General features: G+C 38.2%; 1 protein-coding gene across 1 annotated transcript; it reads left to right on the plus strand.

The window, feature by feature from the left end:
* Positions 1–1,004: 1,004 nt before the first annotated feature.
* adgrf3b (adhesion G protein-coupled receptor F3b) lies at positions 1,005–12,548 on the plus strand. The gene is made up of 19 exons (XM_038962197.1): positions 1,005–1,192; positions 2,391–2,437; positions 3,333–3,393; positions 4,516–4,528; positions 4,764–4,892; positions 5,006–5,158; positions 5,379–5,443; positions 5,619–5,677; positions 5,819–5,949; positions 6,302–6,538; positions 6,699–6,932; positions 7,041–7,181; positions 7,392–7,585; positions 7,872–8,051; positions 8,586–9,902; positions 10,015–10,056; positions 10,173–10,208; positions 10,600–10,665; positions 10,892–12,548. The coding sequence occupies exons 2-18, from the start codon at positions 2,400–2,402 to the stop codon at positions 10,648–10,650; spliced, it is 3,081 nt and encodes a 1,026-aa protein (XP_038818125.1). The 5' UTR covers positions 1,005–1,192; positions 2,391–2,399; the 3' UTR covers positions 10,651–10,665; positions 10,892–12,548.
* The last annotated feature ends 265 nt before the right edge of the window (positions 12,549–12,813 follow it).

A 12,813-nucleotide genomic window follows, 5' to 3' on the forward strand; every position in this document is an offset into this window, starting at 1 on the left:
ATCCAAAAATCTACCCCTAAACTTTGTTTAAACAAGTGAAAATACATTGCTATTTACTCCTCAGATACCCTAAAATAAAATCAAACTATAATATTTCTTACGGAAAGAAGTATGTTCAATAGGAACCCGATTTTAGCAGGTGCAAACTGTCTACATGGCGCGCGCAAACACGAATTTCCAAGACTGTGTCCCTGTACTAAAACTGATATTTCTTATTCGTTTTTTGAAGATACATGCCTGAAACCTTGAACACAGACTGCTGACACGCTGTGGAAGCCATAGGAATTGCATCCAGGGAGCTAATTCTCAGTATGACCTTATACTTGCCATTCTAAGAGGATGTTCTCTCAACAACAAAAAAAATCTATTTGTTTTTTGGGGGATTTTCTCCTACCATATCTATTGTGTTTTATTCTCCTACATTATTTTAACATTTCTACAAACGTAAAAGTGTTTTCTTTCCAATGATACCAATTATATGCATATCTTGGCTTCAGGGCCTGAGCAACAGGCAGTTTACTTTGGGCACGTCATTCAGTGAGTCATTCAGTGAGAAAGTGAGAAAAAAAGGGGCCTAGCCCTAAGAAGTTTAATTTTAAGAACATGATGTTGTTTTGTCCATTTTAACCAGTATTGAAGTAGTTACGAGGTCACCGTTTCTCAATGTGTGTGGCTTACAGTTATGCCTTATCAAGCACTGTGTTCTGTATATAGAAGGTATATACTTGCAACAAAATAACCAAACACATTGGGGCACTAACGGCTCCATCTGTCTTTCCTCAATTGAATATATAAGAATTAAATGTATAGGAATTACATGTATAGGAATGACATGTCCAGACAACATTTCCTCTTGACAGGCTGTAACCTCCTCAGGCTGTATTTGGTAGGCAAATGCGGATGGAAAGCTATAGGCCCATGTTGACCAGTCCAGATGGCATAGGGAGATACCAGCCATGCAAATAGCAAAGATCACTTTTTCAAAGTAGCTACTCATTGTCATATGCCGCCTCCGCCGTGCTGCTTTCAAGCATTTTCCCACTTTCTTTAGCCAGATGCAGCCTGTTCACTGTGAGCATTCAGCCTAACCCGATGGTCTCCTGGTAGACATGGATTACGAACTGCTGCCCACCTTTTGATCACTAGTTTCACAGGTCAAACCCAGGTTTAAGAGCAGATTTCTTGAGGCAAGGTCAGTATCTCCTCTTACTGAAAAGCTATTATCTTTCATAATTTCTATGCCCTGCATTTACAAATGGTTCATTCTGCTTAATACTTGGGGGTTGCCCTGTATATTCTTATTCAAATATATGCCAAGTTGTGGTTTGAAAATACATTTTGAAAGAATATGAAAAAATTATTGTGTCAATGAAACATCTTAATACATGAATATTGTGACACATTTTTATTTGGTAACATTTTAAGTAGTCTAATAATTAGTTAGGCTAGATTTCCCAGGCCCAGATTACCCTACTTCTGGATTAAAAAGTACTTTCAATTGAGACTCTCCAGTTCATTTTTGCTCACAGTCTTTTCAAATAAAGTGAACTGCAATAGACAGAAAATATAAAGGTCTGGGGCAATGTAACCCCAGACCTGGTGTACCATCTCATTAATGCTCAAATGAATGTCATATTGAGAGTCCAGGTGACTTCAACCGTCAAGTGTATATAGGCTGCTTCTGTGTAGTCTTCTGTTCCATTCACACTAACCTGGTGTACCATCTCATTAATGCTCAAATTAATGTCATATTGAGAGTCCATAAATGAATGAGTAACTAGGCATATTTTGTTTTTATGTGTTGTGATACAAAAACAACCTCTTAACGGACCATGATGTTTTGTAATTACTGGATTTAGTATCAACATGGTGACCCAGCTGACTGTGTAGGTGTGCTGAGCTATTACTGCTTTTTGGGGTCTGTTCGGTTTCAGTTCGATTATTACCAAAAAAACACGGTTTTCGATTTCAGTTTTGATTAGACATTAAATGCACTATGCATTATGTGGGTTAAATGCTGTAACACTGAATAAAACAATTAATACAAGTCCCATGATGGTAGTGACTGCCCATTACTGGTTATCACTAATTAACCATTTTTTAATCACATTACTTTACTTTAATAAAATATTTGTTTTATTTGATGACCTTATTATTTCATTCCAAGTCATTATCTCATCTCTATATCATCTCTTTTATGACTCTGAATACCAGCAATGAATCACTTAGATCATGTATTTTCAGGCTCGCCAATCAACTGATAAACAAGTTTAAGCAGGCGTGCAATGATTTATGGTCTTTGTAGTTAATTACCAGGTTTTCTGCGTTAAACTATGTACAACTCCCTACTACATCTCACAGTTCAGGAATCATCTGATTAATCTCTACAGAAACTGCACATGGAGCTCACAGAAAACAAGAACAAAATGGAATTCAAGTAAGTGAACTGATGTCAGTCATTTAATCAAATCAAATCACATTTATTTATATAGCCCTTCATAGATCGGCTGATATATCAAAGTGCTGTACAGAAACCCAGCCTAAAACCCCAAACAGCAAGCAATGCAGGTGTAGAAGCACGGTGGCTAGGAAAAACTCCCTAGAAAGGCCAGAACCTAGGAAGAAACCTAGAGAGGAACCAGGCTATGAGGGGTGGCCAGGCCTCTTCTGGAGGAAGAGTTGTTTAAAAAATGAAAAATAACCTCAAGTAAAATGTTGATGGTCTTCTTTAATTAATAAACATGAGCAAATACATGTGCTGTAGCAGTGTAGTTTAATGAAATAATGGCTTTTTGTTGATATGGCCATGTGAATAATTGAGAGGACATACAGTGTACATAGTGAGTGGATTGTTCTATGTTTTATTTAATGAGCAGAGATTGATTGAAAAGGGTTATTCATTGCGTCATAAGCAGGTCAACAGGACAAGCTCACCACCTGCTGTGTCTGTATTATGGGGGAATGCAAAGTGATGCAAAATAAAGTTTGACTAGCTAATTTTGGACTTTGTATACTTCAGGAAAAGGAGCTCAGGAGATAAAAGGCTAATTAATAATGATCATGACCTATATTCTTTACAGTAGTATCTACCTCAGAGTGAAACAGAAAAGAAAATAAACCACCCAGAGACGAACAATAAAATCTGAATAGAATAATAAAAGCAACAAGTAGCACGGACTCAAATGAGACAAAAATACAACAGTAAGGTCGATAATAAGAAAACCAATGGGGTATCACTACAGTATCACTATTGTCTGTCATGAAATTGATGTTTTAATTCATTAATGTGTCCAAATTGTTGAAGCAGTGTAAATCTTCTTTGCTTCCATCAGACAAACGATGTGGGCCAGAGCGGTAATACTTTACTGTGGCGTGGTATTCCTCTACCACCAGGTAAGCAGTACAGTTGAAGTCGGAAGTTTACATACACTTTAGCAAAATTTATTTAAACTCAGTTTTTCACAATTCCTGACATTTATTTCTAGTAAAAATTCCCTGTCTTAGGTCAGTTAGGATCATCACTTGATGTTAAGAATGTGAAATGTCAGAATAATAGTAGAGAGAATGATTTATTTCAGCTTTTATTTATTTCATCACATTCACAGTGGATCAGAAGTTTACATACACTCAATTAGTATTTGGTAGCATTGCCTTTAAATTGTTTAACTTGCATCTTTACAAGGTCCTTTGCTGTTGTTCTGGGATTGATTTGCACTTTCAAACCAAAGTACTGAGCGTTATGACGGCTGCGTGGTCCCATGGTGTTTATACTTGCGTACTATTGTTTGTACAGATGAACATGGTACCTTCAGGCGTTTGGAAATTGCTCCCAAGGATGAACCAGACTTGTGGAGGTCTACCATTTTTTTCTGGGGTCTAGGCAGATTTCTTTTGATTTTCCCATGATGTCAAGCAAAGAGGCACTGAGTTTGAAAGTAGGCCTTGAAATACATCCTCAGGTACACATCCAATTGACTCAAATTATGTCATTTCGCCTGTCAGAAGCTTCTAAAGCCATGACATAATTTTCTGGAATTTTCCAAGCTGTTTAAAAGGCACAGTCAACTTAGCGTATGTAAACTTCTGACCCACTGGAATTGTGGTACAGTGAATTATAAGTGAAATAATCTGTCTGTAAACAATTGTTGGAAAAATTACTTGTGTCATGCACAAAGTAGATGTTCTAACCGACTTGCCAAAACTATAGTTTGTTAACAAGAAATTTGTGGAGTGGTTGAAAAACGAGTTTTAATGACTCCAACCTAAGTGTATGTAAACTTCCGACTTCAACTGTACATTGCCTTAGTACTTGAAATGAGCCAGTTGGACAATTTACACAGTAGCCATGGATGTTAGTCAAGTAAACTAAGTAAAGGTAAGCACCGATAAAAACAACAGATGTGGAGGTAACCTAATGAAAGTATCTTATCTCACATATTAATTCTAGTGGACATATGTAGTTATTGACCCTTTGATGATGAAATCTAACATGTCTCTCTCTCTTCATTTACACAGGCCTTAGCAGTGGGTGAGTTATATGATCTGTAGATTTATGTCTGAATACATAACAAACCAAGCAGGTTACCATCTATGACGAGAACTAGAAAAGGGCCACATGAGGACAAGTGAATTTACTATCTCTCTCACACAAGCAGATGCACTTTTGAAGACCTTCCCTCATCATTAGAATTAGCTGCCGAAAAGGGTCTCTTGCACATTTGCCTAAAATAAAAAAATGTCCTTTATGTCACTGATTGTTTTAGATACCTACATGGCTGAGTTCATGGTAGAGAGCAATGTTACATTTGACATCTCTGGTACTCTATCATCGATCAAGGAAATAACTACAGATAATGGAAGTATGACTATTGAACTGCTTGAACTAACAGCGGGTACAGTATCACTATTTCTACCAAATATGGTTTCATAGAGAAATGTTCCTCTATCAGTGTTTTTTCATCCGTAGTCTGATTGTTGTTGATTGATAATGTGTGTTTCTGTGTAGAATGTGAAATTGTCGGGGACAATTCTACATGTAACTGTTCGACAAAGTACATCTGGAGCAACGCAGTGTGTGACGAGTTCCAGTGTTGCAATGACTCATATTGTAATGCAAATATTTCTTACTTGCCAGCCTTCTGTATTCCCAAAGTGAAAGGTATTATTGTTGATACTGTTATTTTTACTATCACTATTTGATATGATCAATAGGATAGATAATACTATTAACACATATTGATCATTATTAATTATTCATTGTATAATTGTTGCTGTTATTTCTACTAATAATTGTCATCCACTGCTATTATTAATGTTGTTGTTGATATTGTTGCGGTGTTATATTGTCACAATTCTAATGTTTTGTTTTGTTTACCTAGTTTGCTTTAATGGAACAGTCACAGTGGGAAAAGTATTTAGTGAAACTAATACTATCAAACAACAGGTACATTTTCATTTTTATATTTAGGGAATTAAAATCTGATGAAATAGTATAATTTGGTTTAGATTAAATTAATAAAATGTATAATGACTTAAAGAAATGTATATACATTTCTTATAACCTGAACAAGTGATACATTATATTTAATATTGATTAACACAATTCCTTTTTCTCTCAGCTCACAGAGGGTTTTCAAAAATTAAATGGGTTTGAGGGCCTTAATGTATCTGGACCTAGGTAATACATTCAATATTTATTATGGGATATATTCATTCCTTAATATTTGGCAGAGTGCTTGTTTTTCTCCATAAAGATGCAACATCAATTTTTGTTTTTGTCTCCCTTTCACCCATTGGCAACTCAATATTGACACATAAGGGGTGATGGCCACATTGTTGATTTCGAAGTGGATGTCAGTGTCATATTTCTGACTACAAAACTTACAAAAATAACAGCTGACCTGGAAACTACTGTAGGCTCCTCTGCCAAAATATCTGTTGAAACATCAGGTAAATGTCCTGCCTCTTCCATTACAGTACAGTCTTTTCACATAGTGATATTAAGACCATGAGGAGATATGCCACATTAGGCTCAGATAAGGCACAGGAGAAAATACTATAGTGAAAATGGAGTCTCTGCACACTCCAATCAGATGCAGTTTCAGAGTTGCAAAGCTTTTGGTTATGATATGATAACCTATGGACCATACAACCAAGTACAAAGACAGTATGATATTAAGAAATGTAGCAAGAATTATAGTATGAAATTGATTATGTTATGTTGGTAATGATTATGTGAAACGTGTAAAGATCTATTGTATTATTTATTGTATTGATATCGTATGTCTCTACTTTTCCACAGGATTTGTAAGCATTAAGTATCCAATGAACAAAGTGCCATACCGCTCAACACCGACGCTGAGTTGCACATTTAAAGAAACAACAGTTGATGAAGCAGGTGGCTCTTGGAACTGGAACTTGATAAAGGGAAGTGAGACATTTGGCCTGAACACTGGAACCAGCATAACCGTCACATTCCCAGAGGCATCACCTAACTGTACCACAGTCCAAATTAAAAAGTTGTCAGGGAACTGGGCAGGTGTGTCTGAGAGACCTATGATGCTTGCCAATATAAATTGAGCGAGTAGGATTAGATTTCCTGTTTATGTGGTTATTGTAAACAGTGCATCTGATTTGTTCGATGCAGAAATAGACCTACTGATATGATCCTGTTTATTGCTTTTTTATTGCTTCTAAAGGAATTTATAAGTGTGGATTTTCCAAAGGATCCATTGTGCACGCAGCCTCTGCAGAGTTGAAGGTAGCCCTGCTACCAGATCAGATCACCATGACGAGTACCCCACTGACTGTAGAATGTCAAGGTACAAGCACTCAAAGTGTGACGGTCAACGCAACCATCGAGAACAGCACAGAGATTTACAATGTTACTTGGTCATACCAAGCTCAAATGGAACCCCCAAATCCATTCTCAGGTACTCTTTATGAACTGTGTCTTGAAATATGTATCACCTTATTTCTCTTTGTGCTCAAAATGTATAAAGTTGCAGTAACTTGCGAAAAATGTCAACATTCTTTTCTAGTCTCGCCAGCGGGGACCAGCTACAGCATAACTCCAAAGATAGATTGCTCGCAATCAGAATTACCGCATGTTTTCACAGTCAAATTTAGAAACCAGGAGAACGAGACTGAAAGTGCAAGCATAACTATACCAGTGATTTATGGTATGTTTAGGTTGTATGAGTCCTTTGAATGAATTTGCTTAATCCTCTTCATCCTTCTTGGACATAACGCCACTTCAACAATTCACTTAAAAAACACATTTGAGTGACAGTAATAAACTTGTATGGTTCATTTATACAAAATGTACAAAAATGAAGTGGATGTTTAGTTCTTATTAATATTCCTCACTGACCAACGCTTGTTTTTATCAGCTAAGGAAAAGGAGATGGCTTGTTTAGTAGACTATCTTTGGCCAAAAACCCCAAAAGGTGACACTATTGTCATCCGACAATGTGAGCCGAGGAGAGTGGGGTATAACGAGAGGACATGCAAGGGGCCTGCATGGATGGATGTGCTGGAAAACTGTGTCAATGAGGAACTTAATCAAATTCTCATTTCAGCAGCAGTGAGTATGGCCTTACACCTCCTGCACGCATATAACTCTCACACTTTAAAGTCGATATGGAACATTGGTAGTGTTTTGGTGAATGTCTATGTTTTGAGTGAAAGCGCTTGCATTCCTGCATTACAGTAATATGACAACATTACTCACGGGTTGGTGATGAATCATATTCTTCAACTACATATCCAGCCACTGGAATAATGTGACTATCATTAAAATGTTTTAGGCCTGTAGAATGTGTTGGTATTGCAAAGAAAGTTACTATTCCATGTGTGTTGTACCATTCCAGAACTTTAGAGAGGGACTTGGGGCCACACAGGACGTTGCTCGTGAAATATTTTCTGGGTTGAAGAACAGCACAGTTGCTGACACGAACAGCTCAGTTGCTGATTTGAATGCATCCATCAGTGTTCTGGATGTCATGTCTGAAGCATCAGAAACTATCACCCTGGATGAGTCCGTTTTAGATGTGAGCCATTCTGTTTTCTATTTTAGATAGATTACTCTTTATAGGAGCAATCTGCAGTTGATACGTCCATTTGACTAAAGTCATGATAAAGTCATGATATGCTAAAGTAATGATATATAGCCATTGATTCTAGAAAAATATAATTTATAAATGCTTATGTAACTTCAACTGTCTTACCCCATCATAACCCAAAATATAAGCTCGTTTACTCCAATGTTTGTAAACAATGTAATTGTAAACAAACACTGTACATCTGGAGAATGGTTAAAACTATAATTTCAGTCTTTGCATCCATAGCTCCCTCTTTGAATTTGAAAGTGGTTACATTCCTCCAACTCCATCCCTGAGATATTGACCAAAACAGTTGCGGTTTGTTATTGTTTGAACTGCAGATTGCACCTTTAAACTGTTGCCAAATATTGGGTGACTTGCACATACCCCAGTCCTTGACTTATTGTTATAGGTTATACAGTTATACTGCTGTGTACAATATATCTCAAACAGAAACATTCATTTGTAAAATACAATTCACAGGTTTTTCTTGATGCAGCAAGCAACATGTTGAATAACCCTTGGAAGGCAGTCAACAAAACCATTGAATATGGAATGTCTTCAAAATACCTCAAGTCTGTCGAGGGTCTAGTGAAGAACATCAAAATTAATACCAGTAACGGAAATGACACCCCAAATCTACAATTCAAACTCTGCCGAGCTCAAAACAACTCATCTTGCAATCGAACTGTGTTTGGCGTGGAGGTCAAATTGGCCCAGTCCTCAGGAATAGTAAAAACTGTGGGAGTAAAAAACCTGGCTGACAAATTAAACAATTCAAAATTCCCGGACAGTGAGTTCCCTAGCATTGTGGTGTCAGCCACACTGCAAAACAGTAACGACTCCAAAATAGACATCAAATTGGACTTTCCCATCAACCAGTCAATGTCTCGAGACTCTAAAATCCTCTGTGTGTTCTGGAACACCACGTTGAAGGAATGGTCTGAAGAAGGCTGCAAGTGGAAGGAAATGGTCAACAACAGAAGCTACTGCGAGTGCACCCACCTGACCTCCTTCTCAGTGCTCATGTCCAAGACCCCGGTGAACCTGCCCTTTCTGGATGAGATTACCTACGTAGGCCTGGGCATGTCCATCTGCTCCCTTATTGTCTTCCTCTTCATCGAGGCGCTGGTGTGGTCGGCCGTTGTGAAGTCCAACCTCTCACACTTCCGCCACACAGCCCTGGTCAACATCTCTCTATGCCTTTTATTGGCCGACTGCAGTTTCCTGGCCTCCTCCTTCCCCAGCATCTCTGCGACCTGGTGCCTCGTACTGACCGTGACCAAGCATTTCTTCTTTCTGGCTATGTTCTGCTGGATGCTATGCCTCAGCGTCATGCTACTACACCAGCTCATCTTTGTCTTCCACCCGCTGAGGAAGAGGGTGTATCTGCTCTTGTCCACCGTCCTCGGCTACATCTGTCCCACAGTGATCGTGGCAGCTACCTATGTGTACTACAAATACACAGGAAACCCCTACCACAACACAACAACCTGCTGGCTCATTTACGATGGACTTCTGAAAGGGTCCATTCACGCATTTCTTCTGCCCATCGGGACGATTGTTTTGATGAATCTGTTCTCCATGTGTGTTGTCATCATGACGCTCCTAAAGTCCAATGTCCCTGATGGGAGTAAAGCCGACGAAAAAGAAACAGCCAAAAGCATCCTGAAAGTGGTGCTCTTTTTAACACCAATCTTTGGGATAACATGGGTTTTCGGATTCTTTGTGCTCATTGAGATCAACCAAATAATGGGTGTTGTGATGCATTATGCTTTCACCATCATAAACTCCTTACAGGTACTTTTTCATCCATTTTCCATGACAAATATTCTTGTCTCAAACTATTGAGTGAAAGGAGCTGAAATCAATTTTAACCATTGTATTTATTTATTGTGTCAAATTTTTTCAGGGCTTCTTCATTTTACTGACTGGATGTTTTGCAGAGAAAAAGGTATTTGTCAATCATTAGGGATCTTATGTGATTTAATATTGTCTAATAGTGTGTTAGAATAGTGAACTATGTATACTATGTACTACCACTACTGCTTTTTGTCATGATAATACCAGGTGCGAGATGAAGTGTTGAAAGTAATCTTGGCTGGGGTGAGTTCTGCTCTTATAGTTGCTTTTGTTGTCTTCTCATTCATTTATAGAGCAGGAACATGTGTTTACATTTTCTTTAAGTTGCTCTTATTCCTGTGTAGTAATGCTATAATTATGCTAGTTACGACATTGTAATTACATAGTACTATGGCAATTGTTCTGTAATAGTAATGGAACTGATTGTCTTTTGTTATACACAAATGGAATATGGAGTGTGTAATAACAAAAAACTCTCGGCTTCATTCCTTTGTAATTAGAACGCAAAGCCAATTAAAGTAGAATATACCAACATTGTAATACAATGGCGTTATTATAGAACGAACAGTGTTACTACACAGAAAAGCAACTTAATGCAAGTGTTACTGAAAGCTCAGATCACCTCTCTTACCAGGCACCTACTACCAAAGAAAAAAGTGAGAATATGAAAGTCCCCTTCAAATAAGTGATGAACATCAAGGTTTGTACAGTCTTGATAAAGGACAAACACGTCTGCAGCTGACAAACACATGTCATTTAATAAATGCAATTAACACTTAACTATTACACAATGTTTTACTCTTCAAGCCCGTATAAGTTAAATCAGACATGTTAGTACTGGGCTGTAATAAAAGCCTGCACACCTTAAGGGTCTGCAGGATTGGGGATTGAAGAACACTGTACTCATCATATGTTTTCTACCTCAGAGAACAAGCTATATACTGGATCAAGCTATATACTGGATCAGGACCAACCCACCCATCTGCCACTACTCTCACCCAGAGGGAAACATCAACCTGGTTGGTTCCTCAAAGACAGGGATGGCTGGGGTTTAGACAGGTCTTATCATGATTTAATTATATTATGTCAATAACATTATAAGTTTCATATTAATTACTAAACTCATACACATTAATCAATTGCTAAACACATCTTTGTGATTTCCTGGAAACATTTGTATTCCTATTTTCTACAAACAGTACTGACTGTAGCATACTTTTACGTCAGAATAGATGTCATAATATTACTGCTAATTTGGTCAATGACATTTCGTTAATATGATTTATTAATTGAGTTGTCCTGTACTTGCATTATGACTGTAGATGAAATGTGTAAATCAAAGTTATTGTAATAAACAGTAAGGCCGGGATTCAATCAGATGGGTGCTGTAGACCAGGCCCGGTCCTGGCTGTTCTGCCGCCCTAGGCGAGACAAAAAAATTGTTGCCCCTGCAAAACTAGAAAAGTCCCAGGAAGAAAAATGACGTTCAAAACACTTATACAATACGTATTTTCCAGAAGTTGAAATCAGGTACATTTTCGGTTCTGAATGAAAGTTGAAAATAAGTAATTTATAGATGTCTATGTTTGGACCAAATCAAGGCCGGTCCAGACCGGACCAAATCTGAACCAAATATAGACGACTATTTTTGGGCCAAATCAAGTCTGTTCCAGAATAGAAAAAAGGGTTTGGTTCAGATTTGGTCCATCTATGTGGTAGGCTTACCGTTTGTAAAACAGACAAAAAAGACAGCCAAAAGATGTTGGCGTCGGTCCGTGCTTACTGGGGTGAAGCCTACCATGTCAGCACACAATGGAATCTTATGAATGCCCATCCATGTGGTAGGCCTACCGTTTGAAAAAACAGGCAGCTGCATTGCCTTTATTAGTTCTGATTCCTATGACTAATCAATTTGGCTATTTAAGCTCTGAATATCAGCTAACCAACTTCATCAGGAGTTATCCTGAGCCTATTTGCAATGAGAATCAATGAGTTTATACAGCGGGAAATGCAGAAGTATGTTTCTTTTGCTCGTCAAAAATTATTTTTACAAACTTGAAACTTGAAACTTGAAACCACTGGACCGAGTTTGGGAAACACTGTTGTAGAAAAGCACATGCCTAGCGACAAGGTGTCTTATAAAGGCTATTTCTCCAACATTTGCGGAGATTGCATTCATTGTAAACACTGCAGATATCGTCTCAAGCGGGAAATTAGCTTAAAATGCACTTCAATTGCTGTGCACTTGTAGACAACGCACCTTTGATTGAATCCTGGCCTAATTGTTATTTATTTTAACGTTATAGTAAAATCTATGGTGAAAAATTATTTAGGGGCTGTCAATATTTTAAGCCATAGTTGAACCCCTCCTCCCAAAACCAATGTGCCTGTTCAATGTCTAACCTGAAGTTGTTTGTGCTTTGTGTTTTATCTTTTAAATGTTTGCGTTATGCTTTTTTAACCAGGTCTCTCTTGCAAAGTACATTTTTAATCTCAATGAGTTTCATGTCTGTGTGCTTCTAGTGTTTCTTGTTTTGTATTATGTTCCGTATATTTATTAAATATTCACTCCCTGTACTTGCTTCCCGACTCTCAGCGCACATCATTAGAAGGTATGTCAGGTCCGGGTATCAGTACCGGAGTTACCGGGGATCGTCAGGCTCTCACGCCTCAGCCGGCTCGCTCGTCGGACTCTCACGCCTCAGCCGGTTCGTCGAACTCTCACGCCTCAGCCAGCTCGTCGGGCTCCTACGCCTCGGCCGGTTGTCAGGCTCTCACGCCTCATCCGGTTCGCCAGGTTTCCGCTACCGGTCCGCTCCTGATCCTGATTTGTATTATGTTCCATCTA

The sequence above is a fragment of the Salvelinus namaycush genome, chromosome 24 (genome assembly GCF_016432855.1).
Source record: "Salvelinus namaycush isolate Seneca chromosome 24, SaNama_1.0, whole genome shotgun sequence".
In the NCBI taxonomy this organism is placed as follows: Eukaryota; Metazoa; Chordata; class Actinopteri; order Salmoniformes; family Salmonidae; genus Salvelinus; species Salvelinus namaycush.

Coding starts and splice junctions, on each gene's coding strand:
- adgrf3b (XM_038962197.1), top strand. CDS start 2,400: ATGGAGCTCACAGAAAACAAGAACAAAATGGAATTCAA. Junction 5,678..5,818: donor CTTAATGTATCTGGACCTAG/GTAATACATTCA, acceptor TTGACACATAAG/GGGTGATGGCCACATTGTTG. Junction 6,539..6,698: donor GTTGTCAGGGAACTGGGCAG/GTGTGTCTGAGA, acceptor TTGCTTCTAAAG/GAATTTATAAGTGTGGATTT.